This window comes from Alligator mississippiensis, chromosome 1 (assembly GCF_030867095.1).
Source record: "Alligator mississippiensis isolate rAllMis1 chromosome 1, rAllMis1, whole genome shotgun sequence".
Classification (NCBI taxonomy): Eukaryota; Metazoa; Chordata; order Crocodylia; family Alligatoridae; genus Alligator; species Alligator mississippiensis.
The window spans coordinates 283,651,527-283,673,298 of NC_081824.1; the positions used below are offsets into that span (position 1 = coordinate 283,651,527).

General features: G+C 38.0%; 1 protein-coding gene across 3 annotated transcripts in view; it reads left to right on the top strand.

Annotated features, from left to right (window-relative positions):
* The window catches only part of NCAM2 (neural cell adhesion molecule 2), a 569,780-nt gene that overhangs the window by 367,802 nt on the left and 180,206 nt on the right, over positions 1–21,772 (top strand). For all 3 annotated transcript variants that reach the window (XM_019476390.2, XM_019476392.2, XM_019476391.2), the window contains exon 9: positions 15,188–15,338. In XM_019476390.2, coding sequence (XP_019331935.1) covers positions 15,188–15,338 — 151 coding nt within the window. The remainder of the gene's footprint in view (positions 1–15,187; positions 15,339–21,772) is intronic.

Here is a 21,772-nt window from a genome sequence, read left to right on the forward strand (position 1 = left end):
AATCAAAAAACTATTTTCCAAATTCTAATGCCTTTTCCACATACTTATTTAGTTCAATTGTGTCAAGGTTTCTTTAGCTTTATTTAAGTTGTAGTTTAACCTGTTGTTGGTTATAATCACTTCATTTAAGTAAATACGTTTATATTATAAACGTATTATGAAAAAAGAATTATTGCATCTTTTCTAGTTGTATTTTAAGTTAAAATATGACCTGTGTAATTCATTTGTTAATGTAATAAATGCATCTACAATGGATGTCATCAAGTATTTTTTATGAGTCTTAGTATTGTGTTTTCTTTTTGAGAAATCTTGGAAATCATACTTTTCTTCCCACTTTTTTCCCCCCAATTTGCCTTCCTTCAGTTATCCTAATGGAGGTTTATATTAAGGCACTTTGCATACATTCATTTAATGGTGCGATGGCCTCTGATCTCTAATCCCAACCTTTATGCCTCCTGCCATGTCACACACGCATGGCAGGACATACAACTTTGGGGATCAGATCCCAATGCCGACATTACTGCTTGCCAGTGCAGGGGGACCTTGGGCTTCCGGAATGCTTGTGCACCTTCAACTTGAAAGCAGGGTGCCTGCAGTTTGTCTGAACCCACATAATTGGGGCTGGGACCAACAATGAGCTGACCATCACTTTCAGCACTGGAGCCCATTACGGATTCCTATGCAGTCCTGGGTCTGAGATCAACAATCAAGTGATCTCAGTTAGAGGAAGTATGTGTTGGATAAATGGACTGTAAGGTAGATAGGAAGCTGGCTGGCTCGTCGGGCTCAGTAGGTAATGATCAATGGCTCGAGGTCTAGTAGGCTGCCAGTATCAAGTGGAATGCATCAGGGGTTGGTCCCAGGGCCAGTTTTGTTCAATATCTTCATTAACAATCTGGAAGATGGAATTGATTACACCCTAAGCAAGTTCACAGATGACACCAAGCTGAGGGTTAGAGTAGATATACTGGAGGGTATTCAGGGTATTCTCTAGAATTCAGAGTGACCTAGAGAAATTGGAGAATTGAGCCAAAAGAAATCTCATGAGGTTCAACAAGGACAAGTACAAAGTCCTGCCCTTAAGACGGAACTTTGCAAATGGGCTAAGCAGCAGCTCTGCAGAAAAGGACCTTGTCGTTACAGTGGACAGTAAGCTAAATATGAGTCACTCAGTATCCCCTTGTTGCCAAGAAGGCTAACAGCATACTGGGCTGCATTAGTAAGAACATTGCTAGCAGATTGGGGGAAGTAATTATTCCCCTCTATTTGGCACTGGTGAGGCCACATCTGGAATATTGTGTGAAGTTTTGCCCTCCTCCCCCCCCTCCCCCCGGACAGGATGTGGACAAGTTTGGAGAGAGTCCAGCAAAGGGTAAGAAAAATGCTTAGGAGGCTGAGGCACATGACTTATGAGGAGAGGCTGGGGGAACTGGGCTTATTTAGTCTGGAGAAGAGAAGACTGAGTGGAGGATTTAATAGCAGCCTTCAAGTACCTGAAGGATGGTTCCAAAGAGGATGGAGCTAGACTATTCTCAGTGATGACATGACAAAACTGGGAGCAATGGTCTCAAGTTGCAGCAAGGGAGGTTTAATTTGGACATTAGGAAAAAAACTTTCTCACTAGGAGGGTGGTAAAGCACTGAAATGGGTTACCTAGAGAGGTGGTGTAATCTCCATCCTTGGCGATTTCTTAGGACCAGCTTGACAAAGCCCTGGCTGGAATGATCTACTTGGGGATGGTCCTACTGTGAGCAGGGGGTTAGACTAGATGACCCCCTGAGGTCTCTTCCAGCCCTAGTTTTCAATGATTGTCTGATTTTATAACCCACTGTTAGTCCTAGCCCTGGGACTGTACTGCAGCTGGTTCATGACTCCCATATGGTCCTAGGGCTGGGACTGACAATCAGCTGATTGTTGGTCCCAGCCCTGGGGCCTCACAAGATTCTTAAACTGGCTCTGGTTACCATGCCACAAATTAAGGCACGATGGAAATGAGCCACGAAAATATTACATATCTTTTGTGACCTATTTTTGTGGCTACTATCCTGTTTTTATGTTGCCACGAAATCCTTTAATATGTGGCAGGATTACTGTTTTGTGGCATGATTAATGATATCTTAATTGTAACATCTTCTAGGATACAAAGAGATGCATATTTTTTGTGATGCACCAGAAACTCCTATAATGTCAGTATAGCCTGAAGATAAATGATAGTTTGCTGCTGCTACAGCAAAAATGCAGTAGCAACAAGTACTGTTTTGTGTACTATTTTGATGCAGTTTTCCAAAAGCTGTTGTTGGGGTTTTTTTGTTGTGTTTTTTTGTTTTTTGTTTTTTTTTTATTAAGGATTGATGTTGTCTGGTGGTAAATTTATTACAGTCATACCTTAAGAACAGGAGTCGTTCAGTAGAATACTGTAGGTGATTATCACCCAGAAAATTTGAAAATAAATAATCTTTTAAGTGTTATATGGAATCCTGTTGCTAAGATCTACTCTGATCGTCTAGCAAGATGTTGTAATACTGCTCATAATACATATAGTTTTATATTTTTTATCCTGTGAAACCTGTAGGTTATCTCTGATCCTTGAAGGAATAACTCAGAATAATATTTGAAATTTAAAAGCATGATTTATTAGCCTAAATTAAGATTTTTTTTTTCTGAAGGGGAAGCTGATTAGAATGTAGTTTTAAGAGGAGAAATGCAGGCCTCGTTCCCAGGACCTTATTAACCCTATAGAGGGCCCTAGGCAAACAAACTTGTGGGCCCCTAGTTTTTCTCACTTAATAATTATAATACGTAAAATAAGCACAACTGGGCCCCTTCTTCACTTAGGGCCCTAGGCATGTGCCTAGTTTGCCTATGTGTTAATCCGGCCATGCTCATTCCTTGAAACATTTAAATAAATTAGGTATGGAATTCAGAAAATGCAATGTAAAGAATAATCTTGAAGAATAAACTGGAGGATGAAATAAGTGATAGAATTTCTCCCCTCACATGATCCCTGGCAGCTATTCCCCCTACGTCTTCTTTGATCACTTTGAACAATATTCACCTTCTGTCATCCAGGCCTATAAACAGGGCATCACCACGTCCATGGTATATCACAAATGGATCCACAATGCCAGTAGACTCTGTTACTTGTTAGAGTTTCCAATAAACACTTTTCTGATCTCTCCCATGTTACCTGTCACACTTGGGGAAGCCTTCATAAACTTCCACAAAGATGCCTCATATCAGTCTTCCAGTCCCTCCCTAAAACTCTCATGACTATAAGAAATCTGAGCAGTCAGGGCACACGTGTGTTTAGACCATGGACAACTGCATAGATCAATAATTTCTCATTATTTCCTTATTCTCCCCTTCCCGTCTGTCTCCATCTGTTGTCTCTTCTCTTATTTGAATTACAAGTTCTTTGAGCCACCATCCATCTTTTTGTTCCCTGCTTTACAGCACACAGCACAACTGGGGCCATGGTCTATGACAAAAGTTCCTATATTAAAAATAGTTTGTGTTTTGTTCGTATTTGTTTGTTTGGGGGGGATTTTTCGCCTTGGTATCTCTAATTCCATAGCTCTACAAACCATGCACAAGTAATTGTAAAGCTGTGCTATCTGTGTCAAAAGCTGAGAAATTAATAGGATTCAGTAGTCTTATAATTTGTTGCCAAGTGACCCTTTACATATCTCACTGTACCTTGTAGACAGCTGTAATTAGTTTATTATATTACAACCTGTGTAGAACAGATGTAATACTTGGTCAAATGGGGTATAGTTAAATATACAAGTACAATCTATAAACAGTGATTTAGTATTAACATGCAATTCCTTTCTTTATATATTATCGGTTGTAATCTTGATTTTCTTTGAACACATTTTTTTTTCTGCAAATGCTTCCTTTATAGAGCTCTGTAAAAAGTGGAAAAGTCTCATATGTTTTGTAGCTGTCAACCCCCAGACCCTGGGCATTTGCTATAATCCCTAGAGCTCAGGGGTGCATGAAACCTAGGTCTCAGTGGTTTTACATTGGGCATGGTGTATCCTGCATTTGGGAGCCCCGTTAGCTGGTGGGCTCCCAGCCGCATGTGAGACCCTACTACATGTGCAAATTAAACCTCAGTAGCCACCAGCTATAAAGTTAGTACACATTTTCGAGGTGTAACTACTGGTTGGAGCTTTTTATTGACCAGATACTTTGCACCTGTAGCTGGTCTCCACGTAATTGCTCAATTAACCACTTAATTATGCAATACCTGTAATGTGTAGGGGGAACTATATTACATACATTTTACCAGTGTTGCAATGATGTAGCCCTTAATGAATGCAGAATGCATGGCTCTGACAGAACAGATCCAAGTTTCACCTGCTTCTCCACGTTGTTTTTCATAAGAAAAATGCAAAAACATGCACTAATACAGTTTGACTCTGTGTTATCTTGTAGTGGCTATACCACGTTCAGTGGATTTGGTTCTTTGGCTCCAGTGGTAAAGTCTTAAGCTATTACACCCCAAGTTCATAAACTTTGATCCTCCAAAGAATCCAGATTTACTTTTTTTGCACATCACTATTATTTGCCATCAGCAGAGCATATTTTGTTCAAAAAGCCAGGAATAGCAATAAAGAATTTTAATACCCAATATTTCCTTGCTGCCTGACAAATTGTTTTGTAACTAATGAAGCAGGTAGTATGCCTTGTATGAGCTGGATTTCATATTTAGAGATGGGAATTCCATAGATGATACTGAGAAACAGAGAAATGATACACAAGGATGGAGGACAGAATGCTGATATATGCTCTGTGTGTGTGGGGGGGTGGTATTTATTTGAAATCTATAAAAATATAGGGATCATGTTAAAACTAAATTACATTGTAAACTAACTAAATTTCATTGTAAACTTCCACAGCTGCTCTAATTAAAACACCCCCCATCCACCCCATAGTGCATGTATAGCCATCCTCCCCCATCCTCCCCCCCCCCCCCAGTTTTAATCAAATAGTTTGAGTAGAAACTTAGTTCCCTTAAAAAGCAGTCCCCCTGCCTAGGTCAGGCCTTGATGCCTTACCTAGGAACCCAATCTGCATTGCTACGCAAATGTAAATTATCAGTGTTTACTTCTCCCAACTATTTGGGCTTTGATTCCCTAAGTGACCCTTTTAACCCTCTTGAAGTCTCATTTACCTTCTTTGACTATTTTCATATTAAACATCATAACTCATGAAAATAACAAGATCAGATGTACCTTATCATGAGCTGTTTATACATCCCAAATATTCTATATCAGTGAACCTAATTTCAAGAAACATGCATGGCATTCCATGTTTGGGACAAAGGGTCTTCAGTGAAACTTTCTGTAACTGGACAGTGATGTTATTGTTCACACTGAGTTTACAAAATTTGACAACACTGCAATTATCTCTTTTGCATATCCCTCAGGAATGAGTAGTGGAGAGAAGTTTAAAATTCAAAAGCCTTTGCAAGTATTCTATTAATTTATCTGTCCATGTGGAGGCAAAGCTAGTTTGCCTCTTCTGTTTCCATTCCTACCTTTGTTTTGTAGTGTCTCAGTCTTGCAAGGCACAAAGTATTCCTGCTTAGTAGTGAGCATCCTCAGCTTCAAATTGATTTGAACAGAAATTGAGGAAACTCAGTATTTCATGTTGAGTGCTTGATGCCTTGTAGAGTTGCGTTGTATAAGATATACCACATATAGTGATGCAGGTTTTGTGAGGACTTTAAATATATATATTTGTAAATGTGTTATTCACTTCTGAATGCAAATGAAAGTTAAAGTCAAATGAATTTAGCATAATTTATTTGCAGAGAAAATAACTCCCAATGCCGCTTCCCCCTCAGACCCAAAATATAACACATTAAAAGTAAACAAAATCCAGTAAATCAACTCATAATCGTTTCTACTTTCTGATTTTGCCTCCTGCTAAGCCAGGATTCACAATCTGTCAGCCATTTCATCTCATGGTCACATTCATGCTAAGCACTGAATGATGGCTTCAAGAAACTATCATCTTCAAAATGGTTTTATATTTATTAAAAAGGAGGAGAAAAAGTCACTAGGTTGGAAGTTGGAGGTTTGGGTGTCGAAATATGATTGGTCCCAGTTATTTTTTTCCTCCAAGTGAATGGATCTCATACATAAATAAGGTGTTGAAATAATTTTCTAATATCTTAGTTATCCGTTTTGGAAGAACTTGTCTGGAGACATATCATTGCTTTATTTGTGCCGGGGTTTTTTTCCCCAATAGCATTTTATCTGAAGACAGTCACACAGTATACAGGCAACATCATTTAAATGACATTAGCCGCTAGTCAATGTTTCTGATTTGGAAAATCATATTTACTACCACTACTGCTAAGTAAATACTTAACAGTAGTGATTCCTGCTCATATACACAGGGATCTGATCATCTGAGGATACATTCTGGTAAGTAAAAAGTTATTCAAACTGAAGCAGAGTCAGACCTCATATCTGCATGTGTTTTGGAATTGCTTGTGTGCTGGCCATCTCCTACCACAAAAGTAGCTCCTCCAATTTATGCTAATTTATAGTGGATCTGAACCAGCTCTCAATGTTTACAAAGATGAGAGAATTGTCATGGTGGGATACAGCCTTCTTCATGCTGTTGTAACTAGAGAATCAGATCAGTAAGTTTCAGTTATCTAAGATAAGATGTGATTGTGTAGTTAGTATATTATTTTAACAGTTGGATTAAGAAAAATCTGTTTTGAATAGAACTATGTTAAAAGTTCTTCTTTAGAAGAATTGTGCTAATCTTCTCAGTAGAACTGGTATCTGTTGGAATTAAATTGTTTATTACAGGATCAAATTTTCTAATAACAAAGTAAAGAAGATTACAGTATTTTAATAAATCCTTTACATGTATAAATCATTTTTTAATTACCAGTTCTTCTGTAGAATTGTATCACATGCTACAAATATACTTGCCATTATTCCTCATCAAACATTTCTCCCTTCTGATTTGTGCCTTTATTGAAGGTAACTTTGAATGGGCAATCACCATGCTCTATCTTCATCATTACTTTTTCATGCTCTTCTACAATTACAAGCAAACAAAATGAGCTCTTCCAAGAACAGCAGCCCAGTCTTCTGTTTCATGTCCTAGTTTGTGTTTTTTGGTGTGTTGGAAATTGTGTCACCTGATTGTTTACCAACCACAGTGACATAAGAATGTGCCAGCATAAATCAATAAAGGGTTAGTCCATATAGTGTTATCATTTCTTAAATAGCATCTGAAGCTCCCAAGAGTATAATTTCCCTGAATATATGTACCGTTGACAACTGGCAGAGAAGCTGTCATATCTACTTGAATTCTTTAAAACTAGATGCTATGTCTACAAATGGAAAGAAAGCTAACACAACAAAATATCTTTACTTTGAGACTGGCTTCTCATGGCTTCCTATGTATTACACCATAGACTTAGAGTTAATAAGTTTACTCTGAAAATTTCTTCCATTGGGAAAAAAAAACAACTCTGACCCCTTTGAGGATTTTGCAGCATACTGCAATGATTACTAAGTCCTTGAAAGTTAGAATAAGTAAGCTGCAGTTTTAAATTGAAGATGATACCCAAGATCTTCTATTTAAAAAAAAAAAATACAAGTCCAAGACTCTGCTGTAACATTATTGATTCACTGGACTTTAAGACATATACACGTAGCAATACTCTGGAATTTTCTGCTGTTTCCAACAGGTGCATGGATAGAATACATATACCTGAAGAGTGTGAGGAATATTGTGAATATACCATCCATAATCCAGAAGGGAGCTTCCATCAGCTTCTTCACGTTGATGGCTGTTGTGAATAACAGCCCTTTCTCATCGTCAAAGGTAGATTCTCAGACTAGGAATTGTTGGTCACTTATATTTATTAGAATTCTGGAATTCTTATATTCATCCAGTGCCATTAGCTCAGGTGGCAAGTCTTCCCTTCTAGCTTGCTTTTCTTTCTGCTTCATGGGCAAGTTTAATGGGCAGTTATGATCTACTTCAAACTGATTTTTAAGAAACTTCCATCTGAATGAGTCACAAGTGTCCACTTCAAAGTTATACTTTCTGGTAGATGTCAGTAACACTACAAATGAAAACAAAAATTTCCATGATGATATAGGAAAGGGTGTGTTTCATGGCACTCCACAGATGATTCTGTTCCTCAACTTTAACCATTGTCTCCTCTTGAAAATTCACTGTTATATAGGCTCAGAATATGAGTAAGGCAACCCATCCTTCCAACTATGGAAGAATGATGCATAAAGTCAAGGCATATTTTTGTTTTGACTTTGCTATCATCTTTGTCTGTAGCAGCTGTTTTGGAGGTACTCAAACTGGAAAAATTGCATTTTCTACAGGGGTTTTTATGAATTTTCAGGCCAGTCATGTTCTTGGACATGTTAGGAAAAAAAACCCCTAGGAATTCTAATCTAGTGTTCCATCATCATTTCGGTGGTTGACACACAGTATTTTTTTCATATCCAGAGAAACACAAAAGCATGTCACAGAATGTGTAAGTTGTCAGGAAGAAGTGCCTAATCATTATATTCAGTGACAAGCAAAATTGACCTAAAATAGAGTGACTATGGGGAGTCATGGCACTTTGATCATATACAGCAAGATTTAAACACTAATATATGAACAAAAAGAAGAATTTTAACTTAGATTTTAAATTGAGATATGTGACCTGTAACTCAAAGGATTCCTTTTTTTTAATTTTTTTTGCTACATAGTAGTCAACATGCTGTCATATGTGCTGTCACGGTCTAAATAATGCCATCAAAGTATAGCTACAAATGAGTTACTACTTAATGCATCTGTTTTCACCTGCCACTCTAGCTCTCAGCCAACTCAAAATGCACACTTTGGCAGCCTTACAGCTTTATCTCATTTGCTACACCAGTCCAACAGTGGGAGTCAGAGAAAGGCTTGATCAGTCCAAATCACCTATACCCCCCTGTTGCACCATTTCCACTTAGCTACAATTAAATAATAATACACACACACACACACACACACACACACACACAATCAGGTTCAGTCATCATTTTAGTGTATAAAATCAGCCCACAAAAATAGTGAAATTACACTCTTGAAACTATAATGACAGTGAAATCATGACACTTGACCTCTTCATGTGCATGTTTCAGAGCACATGATACTCCTTAAGGTTTAACCTAATAGTTTAACCTTAAAACTATTCTGATATCCTCCTGATATCTTCCTGGTTGCTGCACTTTCAGCAATGTTTCCTCATCACCAGTACTCCAATACTGACCCCCTCATCTGCTTTTGGAACATGTAGAATCAGTGACTCGCATGAATTCCAGTACTCTCATGGGTACTTTTGAAAGATGGTTTTCATGCTGCGCCCTGATGACAAGTATAGTAGACAGTCAAAAGATAGGGGGAAATTTAAAAAATGAAATAGTGCAAGTTATGAGGAAGCTCAGGAAGTAACGTGTACAATGCTTTCAGTTATATATATATTTGCCCTTGCAAAGCCCATAGGGTTAATCCACAGGTAGTTGGATTGCTTCCATTTCATTTGGATTGAACTAAAATTGGGAGTAGGAGTGAGTAATGTGTGTAACTAAGGAACCTCTCAACTTGAATTCTCTTTGGAGGCACTTTTATTATGAGTCTAGGTCATTATTAACTTAGATAACACTTCAGCTTCTATGAAGAACAATCTTGTTTTTCTCTTGACAGTTTATTGCTCCTTGAATATTTAATCTCTAAGTCTTTGTAAATAAAGCTTATGCAATTAGATTGCTATCAATATTCAAAATGCCAAAGCTGTCTTATTGTGAAAGGTTAAACATTCTAGTTCACTGAATAGATTTTCTGTATCTCACTCAGGTTTCTTGGGATGTATCACTTAGTTGAACTCTCACATATCAGGTTATTAGGTCTCAGTGCTTTTTTTACTACATTTCATAGGTACCCAAGATCAAGATTTGAAAACATGGTCAACAGTATGAGATACATTTTTAGGGATACACTGAGACCTCTGGTATATGAGTGGAACTTCTCTAATGCCAGCACCACAAAATGAGTCCTATTGTCTTTAAGATGATTTTGTTGAAGTGGGTATGTGGGCAGGGAGGGGATGACATTGATTTGATCATCATGATAGTCTCCATAATTAGCATTCGAGTTGAAATATACTTTGCTTTATAAACTTGTGATTTTCCGCAGTGCCCACTGAATGTCATTCACTTAAGAAACATTAAGCAGGGGTAAGAGCGGATTTAGTACTTACATCATGTTTGCAAGCTTCATAATGCTCTGTTTAGTAAAATGAATTATTCCTGTATTCTTTTTTTTTTTAGGAGTGGTATCTATGCAAGCAGCTGTTAACTGCTCACTTCCTGGTTGGGTCTTGTTAGGCAAACTCTAGTCCTACATACTTATGAATGAAACTAGCTTGACCAAGACTATTGTTTATACCAGACTAATTATTCATGATCCATAATAAGAGAGTTGCTGTGCGACTTAGAGCTCATTATTACTGAACCACAGAGACTGATTTGTCTTTGATTTTTTATTTTTATACTTCGTTGTCATTGAAAAATAATGGTTTGTCCGTGTCTGTTCATGGGCAATAGAGCAGATAATGTCCCACTTTATTTGATTTGATTTGATTTCATATTATTGTTATTGTTGTTGTTATTAGAATTTTAAGGGCCCATATCAAACCTGGTGATAGATACATTTGAGTAGGTACCGACCATCCTTGGAGGTAAATTTAAGATTCATTGATGTAACCAGTTTTAGGGAGCGTATTTTTACAATAACTTGATAGTAAACACTATCTTGGTTAAAGTTTGACTAAGGATTACATTAAAGCACTGTGGCCGGTCAATACTGAAGGCAGATTTTTATCCTGTCTGAATGTATGGTTATCCTGTGTCTTAGAAATCTAATGTTCAGCAGTTGAAAACAATAATACGCATGATCTTACTTTTACTTCAAGCTCAGCTTGTGTTGTGCTTGCCCTTTTAACAAACAATTATCTGGCAGCACAGTAAGACCTTCTCATTGCTTCTTGCAAAAATAAATTCTTTTTGGCGCTATCTTGGTTGTCTCTTCCTAACAATGCTGCAATAGAGCTATAATGCCACGGCATGTGTTCTGTCATCAGTATACATCCATGACCTACTTACCTGTGAGGGCCTGTTAACTTCTTTAGGCTCCTACATAAAATTCTGGACCTACTAGTAGTTTTAAAGCCCTTGTACAATCCCATTGTATTCTTTTTCTGACAGGTCTCATTCTTTACTTCTCTATCACTGTTCCTGACTTAGAAGGTTGCCTCTAAACTGGTGTCACAACCCTATATAGAGCTGGGCAAATACTAGAAAGCATTTCTATAATATTTGCTTGCATTTTTGCTTTTTTCTTGTTCTGTGTTTGTGCTTTCTTAGCTTTTGCTACCCATAGTTTGATTAACAGGAACATTTGCCAACAGAAAGTATAGTTAAATCAAACATTGAAAAGATGTTTGCAGAAAAGGAACTGTGAATTTGCAACTAAGTATTCAGTCCTGCTTCAAATGTTACACTAATTCAGGCAAAAAATAGGAAAATCCTATAGGGTCTGTCTGTGTTTCCAATGCAAACAACTTGGGTTTTTTGTTTCCTAACAGTGAACACTCGCATTAAACTACTTATAAAGAAACTATAGATCAAGAAATATTAATCACAGTCTGCTCTTAGCAATTTACAAGAAGAAAAAGGTGAAGTTTATTGAAGCAATAATTTTTCAATCATTTTGGCCAATTCGTTTTCAGCTTTATGCTAATATAATGATAGCAGGATTGTCTGCACTGCTTTCTCTGATCATCCAAATCCTGTATACTTTTCTGATGATCCAAGGGAGAAAGGAAGAAAAATGTGTGTGTGTACGTGTGTGCGTGCTCCTGCCTGCCTTGCTCTTTTGAATTATGAACATGTTTATATAGATTCCTTTCTTGGATCTGAAAAGTATATAGAATTAGCATTATATATTCTGTATATTTAATTTTTTTGCAAATCTATACAGGAACATCTACTATTTACAGTAGTAGGAAATGGTTCTGCCATACCATAAAAAATATAATACTAATCATTTAGGCAATTTATGTCTGGAATTTGTTTCCTGGAAAGGAGGAGATTGAATTTACATTCACTTATGACTAATCAGATATTGTGCCAGCTGTAGCAGAGTAGCAAACCTCTCAAGCATTTTTAGCAACCTTCACAGCCTCAAGACATCAGCCACCATGGTGTCCCTGCTTTACCTGTGGGAAGGGTGTTATGTGTTGTGGTTATGTTAGGGTTAGGACCTTTGTTTCTAAAACGTATTCCTGGCTACCCAAACAAAGGAAGAAGAACCTGGCCAGCATGCAGGCTCTATACAGCTGCACCCCCTTTCTCACTACTGAATTTGGGGGTTTTGAGTTGTTATTAGAGACCAAAATCGGTGGCCGGAGAAAAGGAGTCAAGTGGTAGCAGTCGTCACCTTGGTTTCTTGCCTTATGAAGAACCACTGCCCCATTGCCAAAGGTGGATCATCTGACCCATGAGAAGCCCTGTGCTCCAGATCTTGCCTGTAAGCCACATGCCCCTACTGCTTAGACCATTCATTTGTAAGAGGGGTTTGTTTCATTTTCTTTGTTTTTAATTTGAATATTGGAAATAAGAAGTTATCCATTTACATATATTTAAACCAGCTGCCCCTAGTGTGTTTTCATAGGTGATCTGAGAACAGAATTTGGTCTTTTGCATTCATTTTGAATTTAATAAGAATATATGACTTTTTCAAACCGGTGTTTAAACAATCTAAAGTAGTTTGGAGACAGCTGTACCATTCTATCTTGTAACAAAATAATTTGATAGTATTAATCTAAAACAGAATATCAAGTCAGCATTTAAAATGTAAACATGTACCTTATTACACACTTCTCTGGTGATCCTCACTGTCTCATGTGAATACAGTGCTAGGCTATAGCCACTTACACAACTGCAAGCACCAAGAGCTGAGATACAAGTTTTCAAAGCACCTGGCACTACAACACTACTTACACATGTTAAAAAGTTCTTAGAGACCAACAGGTTCAGAGAGGCATGAACTTTTAGAGGCAACAACTTACATCATCAGATGCCAGGAATGGACTGAGGAATAGTACAGAAGTAATAGATTTCTATTATCAAGATTATACACAGATGAATACTACAAAAAAATTAAGTCATTCTTAAATTTAAAGTAAATTCTTAAATTATTTTTAAAAATCTATTCAGGAATTCAGCATCTTTCTAAAGGAAGTAGCTTGTTCACCAATGATGATAAATTCTGACTTTTTAATTTTTAGTAATGTTCTTGATGAATTAAGGATATTAATCTGCATATGTTTAAAGATTTACTGAGGATGACATTTTCATCATTTAAGACTGACAAAAGAGAAAATTAAGTGATCTTGTGATTTAGCTAGTGATGGGGTCTTTTGGGTGCTCCTGGATTTAGGCCTGTTACTGAAGACCTCTTCATTTGTTTTCCTTCGGTGGCATTTTCTGCTGTGAATAACGGCTGCGCTATTGGATTTGGATGCAAAACCAAAGGCATAGGTTTCTTTACATAAAGATTCTGGTGTACATATCTAACTAGTTTCCTTTGATGTGAACTGTTTTGTGAACCGATTTGCTTGTGAATTTTCTGTACTGTTTCACAAAGGTGTATCCAAACAGCTTTGTGCCCAGGCCAGCTGCAATGCATGACACTGCACTGGGTTGCCACAGGGTATATTACAGCTGTACATCCAGCCAGTGCTCCAGTGGTGACTATTTTTGCACTCCTCCAAAGGTGGTGCCTGAGGCAGCTGCTCCAGTGCCCTCTTTCCCACACATCCCCCAGTTATGCTTCTAATTCAAAAATAATAAAAAATAGGGTATATTGTCCTGCATAAGATACAGAGACATAGGGTATAATCCGGCAAACACTGGCTGCCACTTCAAGAAAATTTACCTTAAAAAAGCAATAGGCCCAATAACAAGTGTTTGCAGAACTGGGCCTCAGAGTTCTTTTACATATTTAACATCCTGTACAAGCAGTAACTAATTAATTCTGACAGCTCCTGAGAGGTAGGTAAGTATCTTTATCCTTATTTAACCGAAGAAGGAATAAGGCAGGGAAATGAAGCAACAACCTAGAAGCCCCAAGTAAGTAAATTGCTGAACCAGGATGAGAATCAAAGACTTCCTAACTTCAAGGCCTGTGCTCATACTTCTAGAACACGATACTTAAGAGAGATCCAGTTGCCACCATAAAATATTTAATATGTTTAAAAATGGTTATTTACTTCCTTTTTCATATAATTATGTTTCTAAAATCAAATTGTATTTTTCTTCCTGTATATGTTTTGAAGTAAATGGATGTAGGATTTTGTTCACTTTTGCCAAGTTAAACTATCAATATTTGCTTTTTTGAAAAAGCAGAAGACAGCATGAATCTCCAACCCCCTCGCCACCCTGCCCTGACCCATCTGTTTCTGTCATCATAACCATCATCCGTAAAAGCCCATAGTATCAAGAATATTTTGGGATGATTTGTTCATTGGTGGTGTTAGCAGAAAAATACAAATTAAGATATTTTGGGTTCTTTTTTTTTGTTTCCTTTTTCAGTTTTTCACTGACTCTCTTTAAAGGTTGGGGAGAGAGTCTGGAATCAAATTTGATATGACTGTATACCACCATTCCACTAACTGCTTAGGAGTTATTCCTTATTTCCATCAATGTGCCTGAGATCATAAACAGATTCCTTAGTTGCTATTAAGTTATGTCAGTCTTAGAATTGTTAACTGTGTGGCTTCATTTGTTGGTGTTCCTTTAAGCATGTACTTATTGCCTTAACCATAGAATCTTGAATCAGGATATCACTTCTTTAGAGATATATACAAAGAAAGATAGATAGGTGGGCAGATAGCTATATAGATCTATATATATTTAAAATCTTATGTTCTGACACATTTTAAAATTGCTTAGTGATTAACATTAATTTCACTATAAGTGATTAGAAGCTTTCACAGCAATTTTTTTACATTTAGTCATAATTATCAATGATGTTTAATATATCAACATATATAAAGAAAAACCTTTCTTTTTTTCTGAATTAATGTAAACAGAGCCCAGATGGCCGTATAGAAGTCAAAGGGCAGCATGGAAAATCGTCACTGCATATTAAAGATGTGAAGTTGTCAGATTCAGGGAGATATGACTGTGAAGCTGCAAGTAGAATTGGTGGGCACCAAAAGAGCATGTTCCTTGATATTGAATGTAAGTTCTAATATTTTATCTTCTCTTTAAATTTGTTTAAAAAAAAAAGTACATTCTTAATGGAAGATCACATTTTATTAGTAATCCATGTTTAACCTTGCATATTATATGGGTGAAGTTATAAATTACACTTAGGCCATACTAAATCTGTGGAATGCTGTGTAGTGTTGAAGTTGGAACATGCTGTGAACAGTTGCACATTAAGGGTTAATACCTTTTGTTTTGTTTTGTTTTGTTTTCTTGTGTGTTTTTTGGTTTTTTGCCTGCACTGCTCTGACTTGTCACTAGGGGCCTGGAGAGCAGGGGCAGGGGCAGAGGTAGGAGCCAGGGCATCTGGGTTCTATTCCTGCTATGGGAGATGGGGAGAACTGTACTGCATCCCTGGATGCTGGAAAAGTGCAAATTACTCACTCATTTTATATCCGTGGAGCAGACCAACATAACCCTAACATGAGCTAGTTAGCACAAGCCAGGGTTAACCCACACTTAAAGTGGCATAACTTTGATATGCTCAGAGAGCACTTAGCCTGAATTAATTAATTTTAATGTGCAGACATTCAGGTTTTAAGTACTGTTAGTACAGCCTAAGTGTAATGTGTAACTTCACCCTAAGAAAGAGTGGCTGTCCAAAGTTAATATTTCTGACCACACTGTACAAATCCTGCCTCTGTTGAATACAGTTAAAGACATTGATTTTTGTCCAGCCCATGTTTCCTTTGTGACTATGTTTTGATGGCATCCCTCTCTGCAAGACATTCTGGCCAGTGGAGGCTACGTGGGAGTGAAAAATAAGGTCTGAACCTTATTAAAAAAAAAAAAAAAAAAGTCTAGAATGTTCCCTATCTCCTTTTCCCACTTTTCCTCAAAAAGTTTTATACCTTTGTGGTAACTTGAAGTCATGTATTATTTGTGGGACAGTCTGCTTTATTCAAAGCTTGTGTGTTCCAAGTGAGTGCAGTGGAGGATAAGCAGATTTACATTTGAAGTCTCCAATTCTGTACAAACTGATCATGGTAACTAAATTCCATCCTGAAAGGCAGAAGAGGTTTCAAGTTTAGCATAGAGTTCAGAAAACTAAAACATTTTTCGCTATTTTTTCTTTGGGTTTTACAAGATCCTCCATATTTAGAACAGACCTTGAGAGAGAGAGTTAGGGACTGAGGATCTCGAAATAATGAAATGTATAGGAGTTGTAGAGGGACAAGTGTGAAAACCCATAAATTGTTAAAAAAAAATAATAATAAAGTGTTGGGGGGCAAAATATGGCAGAAGGATGTACTGGGGGGGAGAAACAGAAGCTGGGTAATAAAACTGCATAACTGTTCATAGTTTCATAGTTGGTAGAGTCGGAAGGGACCTGAGCAGATCATCAAGTCCGACCCCCTGCCATGGGCAGAAAATAATGCTGGGGTCAAATGACCCCAGCAAGGTGTCTATCTAGCCTCCTTTTGAAGACCCCCAGGGTAGGAGCGAGCACCACTTCCCTTGGAAGTTGTTTCCAGATCCTAGCCGCCCTGACAGTGAAGTAGTGCCTCCTGATATCTAGCCTGAATCTACTCTCAGACAACTTATGGCCGTTATTCCTTGTTACTCCCGGTAGTGGTCGAGGGAACAGGGACTCTCCCATTGCCTGCTGGTCTTCCTTGGCCAGTTTGTAGGCAGCCACCAGATCTCCTCTCAGCCTTCTCTTGTGGAGGCTGAACAGGTTCAGGTCCAGTAGCCTCTCCTTGTAGGGCCTGCCTTGTTGACCCCGATCATGCGAGTGGCCCTTCTCTGAACCCTCTTGATGCTGGACACATCCCTCCTGAAGTACAGTGCCCAGAACTGGATGCAGTACTCCAACTGCGGTCAGACCAGCATCACATAGAGGGGGATCACCTCCTTGGACCTGCTCATGATGCATCTGTGGATGCATGACAAGGTGGGGTTAGCTTTCCTGACCACGTCACCACATTGGTGGCCCTTGTTCATTTCGGAGTCTATAATGACTCCAAGATCCTTTTCTGCCTCTGTGCTGACGAGAAGGGAGTTCCCCAGCCTGTAGGTATGCTGCTGGTTCTTTCTCCCTAGGTGCAGTACCTGGCACTTGTTAATATTGTCCAGATCCAATTACAGCCTGTCCCTCCCTTCTAGCATGCCCACTTCTCCCCACATCTTAGTGTCATCCGTGAATTTGAACAAGGTGCTTTTCACCCCCTTGTCTAAGTCACTGATGAAGATGTTGAACAGTGCGGGCCTGAGGACCGAGCCCTGGGGGACCCCACTGCTCTCATCCCTCCAGGTCGAAAATGACCCGTCCACCACCACTTTCTGGGTGCAGCCCTCCAGCCAATTGGTAATGCAGCTGACTGTGTGTAGGCATTGACGCCATAATCTCCTAATTTTTTTACGAGAGTGGGGTGTGAGACAGTGTTGAAGGCCTTCCTAAAGTCCAGAAAGACTATGTCCACCACGACACCTGCATCCAAGGCTTTTGTGACCTGGTCACAGAAGGCCACCAGGTTGGTCTGACAAAACCTGCCCCTAATGAACCCATGTTGGTTGCCCCTAATTGGATGATTGTAAATGAATTTTTGATGGTGTCCTGATGCTAGATTGTATGGTTGGTCTTTTTCACAGGAAAACCAGTGTACTTAAAAATAGGAAATTGGTGTCAAAGAAAAATATAAAAAATGCAAATTGAAGAATTGGCACACTAACTTATGACTGGATGAAGGAGAAAGCCATGCCAACTCCTGTATATAGATTTTGTTAAAAGGTTTAGCAGAGTGATTTATGATCAAAAATTAATTTCAGAAACTTTTACACTTTCTGAAATACTGTTAGCATTTGGAGACATAGTTACTTAAAGCATATTTTTTATCAGGAGCATATTACATCTAATTTATTCTTTTTTTACATATTCATTTAGAATCATTATGTTGATTGTTGGGGTAAAAATGTATTCCTTTAAAAAATCCTAGCATGACATGAACTATATTGTTTGACTAAATTTACAAAATTGCTGAACTTCATTACAAACAGTTTTACTTTTGCTCCATCCAGAAAACATTTATGAAAGTGTTTGCAGGAGCATCTTATATGGAACACAACCAACAGAATCTTAAGAGCACATTAGGAAAACATAATTAATACAAAAAGATGTAATAGCAATGTCTCTAGTTTTTAATTCAGTGAAAAACTTCAGTCAAGGGTCTCTGTCAAAGATTTTTGATGTTTTATCTGATGCCTTGAGCTGAATTATATTTCAATTCTGCTTCTCCTTTAGTAGTAAGAGTCTGTTAGATTCACTAGTAAACGCATATAGAGCTAATAAAAATATTGAAAGTGAAAATGTAATGGCTTTTAGTGTTAAACCTAGATGTGTTTAACTATCCAAATTAATTTGATATGACAGAAAACTTTATCCAGTTAAAAACTGAAACATTTTTCAAGCCAACAGCAGTTTAGGACACATAATGTATTAGCACATCATAAATTTAACATGACAACTTTTAAAATATTTAATACATGAGTTGTTGATTTGACCTGACACAGAATAATAAGATTGAACCTGAATCAATTTGCAAAATTAGAGAGTTTATAATTTTTATAAGGTTTCAAACTTTAAATTGAACTCTATACTATTTAAGAAGTGCTGCGAGACTAATCTGATATTTGTTTCCAGAATGGTTATTCTCTGAGTCACAGGCATGTAAATTTCTCCATGTTAACCTAACCAGTGAGATATGTTCCATTTATGACGATTTCCAATGACAAGGGGATAGGAATTCTCCTCATTCCCATCCTGTTCAGATTTCCTTTTTCAGTAAAGCTTAATCTGCACAGACCATAAAGCAACTGTCAATGGTAATGACTTCAGGCATGAGCTATATTTAAGTTGATGTCCTAGGACTGAGACGGGCTTATTCCAATGTCACTCTGGAAATATATCTACAGTATTTCCCTTTATAAAACTTCTGTAACAAAATAATTTCTTCCAAAAACCGAAGGACACTTTCACTATTGTGTACATACATCACCTTTTTGTCACAAGCATCAGAAACAAAATAAAGTTCTCTTATCCACACACAAATTCTTCTTCTTCCACAGTTTGCATTTCCTTTGTTTTTATAACATTAAACAATAATTTTAAGTGTTGTCATATCTTTTTCTTTAAACCAATGTGCAGAATTATTCTCATTATGTAGTTCTTAACTAAGACTAGATTACTGTGCCTAATGCATTTCCATAAATTAATAATTACAGTGGTTTTCCTCATATTGTTTTTTTCACTTACATGGGTATTTTGTATAGTTGGAGAGCATGTTCCTCTCGTATTTTTGCAGGATATTACATCCAAAGTGAAATAATGGAGATTCACAGCTACAAAGTGTCACAGGGCTTTTTAGTCTCAGTGACCCCTGTCAGAGACTTAAACTGTTAGTGTGAGTACAAGGGGTTTCTCTGCTTAGCCTTTCTCTCTGTCAAGGTTGCTCTTAGTAGTACCAGCAATTCCCAAAGCAAAATACATGACTAGGTTTAATACCATCATAGAAAAACTAGCCCTGGGCCATGGACACATAAACTAATGGATTAGATGTGAAAGTACCCAATCTCCGCCCCCCCCCCCCAAAAAAAAAAAAAATCCTGTGGTGATATGGTGCAGTCCCTAGAAGGGATGTAGCCTTCCCTGCCTACTAGATGAATCTGGGTCAAATGTCTTATGCTTTCAAATGCTTATTAGGACAAAGTATGTAGATGCAGCAGGGAAAGTTTGTGGGAGAGCTGAGGAAACCAAAACCCTGTGAGAATTAAGGTCTCGCATCTAACCAACAAGGAGGTAGGAACATGTACAACAGAAAGAAAAATGGAAGGCCTGGGCTGTCTAAAGATAGCTCTGAAGTTGAGAGGGAGCTCTGACTAAGGCTTTGTCTATATCTGTCTGTTTGCCAGCAGAACCTGTGGCAGCAGACAGCAGGTGTCACAGTCAAGACACCAAAGCAGTATAGACCTAAAAACTCCCGGTAGTTCTGTACAGCTGGACAGTAGACAGTGTTCTGAGAAGGTACTGGCGGCTATGAAAGAATTATGACAGCCAAATGAAAGTGAATGAGTGTTTCTGTGCCCCCTAGGCCAGGAGGAAACAGAAGCCTTACCCAGGCTGGCAGTGGTTTAACACTGCTAGTAAAAATAGGAGTTCTGCTTCTGCAGAGCACATTATTTGAAAAGACTGTGGCTAAGACCAGACCTTCAAAAAGCCAAATCGATGTAAGTGATGCTGTTTTCTGTAAGCAGCGTAGTTTAGATCGGTAGCAAACAGAACGCATAGTCACCCTTTGGTTGGGGGGGTGAAAGCAGGGTGGGAAATCTTAGACTGGATTCCACCATTTTTAAACCAGTCAATGTTTGCTGAACTTTTGTTCTGTTATGGATACCAGTTTCTGATCACTTATACCAGTAGAAGTGTACTGTTTGTACCTGGCCTCAGCATATTGCTGGCAGAATTGCGGTTTGTCAACAAAACTCTAGTAGTGTAGACTAGCTCTGAGAAGGAACTCTGTGACTATGATGTCTTTAAGGGTTTGAAGTAAAAAGGAAGGGTGTTGACAAAGATATGAGTGGCCCAAAACTTAGTGCCTTGAACTCAAAGGAAGTATTAGGACCTAAGTTTCCCAAGTCACAAGACTTCCTGCACCTTCCAAGCTTCAGAGGATATTTACAATGCCTTTGTGTTCAAGCTCAAATGGATTAATGACTACAGAAGGTCATGGGTCCTTATTAGTCCCATACCAGCTCAGTAAGATGTTATGTGGGATTGTGAATGATTGTGCTCTTTATCGCTGTCTGGAAGGGAAACGCAAAAATCAGGAGCCAGGACACTGGCACTTACCATTCATAGCATAGCCAGCTTGGTTCTCATGTTTTCAGTGCATATCTTGCTTGTTTGTGTGCACCTGCTATGGTGAGATTCATTCCAGATTGTATCTTGAGCATGGCAATGCTCTTGTGATTTATATGAAGTAAATGCATGCTGGACATCCATGATTTAGTAGCCCAGAGCTGGTATATACCCATTGCTTCCGGCAAGTGTTATCAGTATACTGAAGTACTTCAGGCAAGTTTGGAAGAATATAAATTTAGAACAAAATGCATATATAGTGTGTATGTGTGTGTAGACATGCATACATCCATACATACAGGTTGTAGAAGATCAAATAAAATCCCTATACATGGAAGCTGTATATATGTAGGTTCTAGAAGACCAAATAAAATCAGGAAAAAATCCATTAATAGACTGTAACTTCGATTCTGTATAGAATATCATATATCCTATATCCAAAGAGTGTCTCTTGGGGCTGCTGTTTCAAATAAACTAAAATACTCTATGGAAAGCACCATAAAAATATAGAAAACATTAAGAATAGATTTTTTTTAATGGCTTTTCCAAAAGG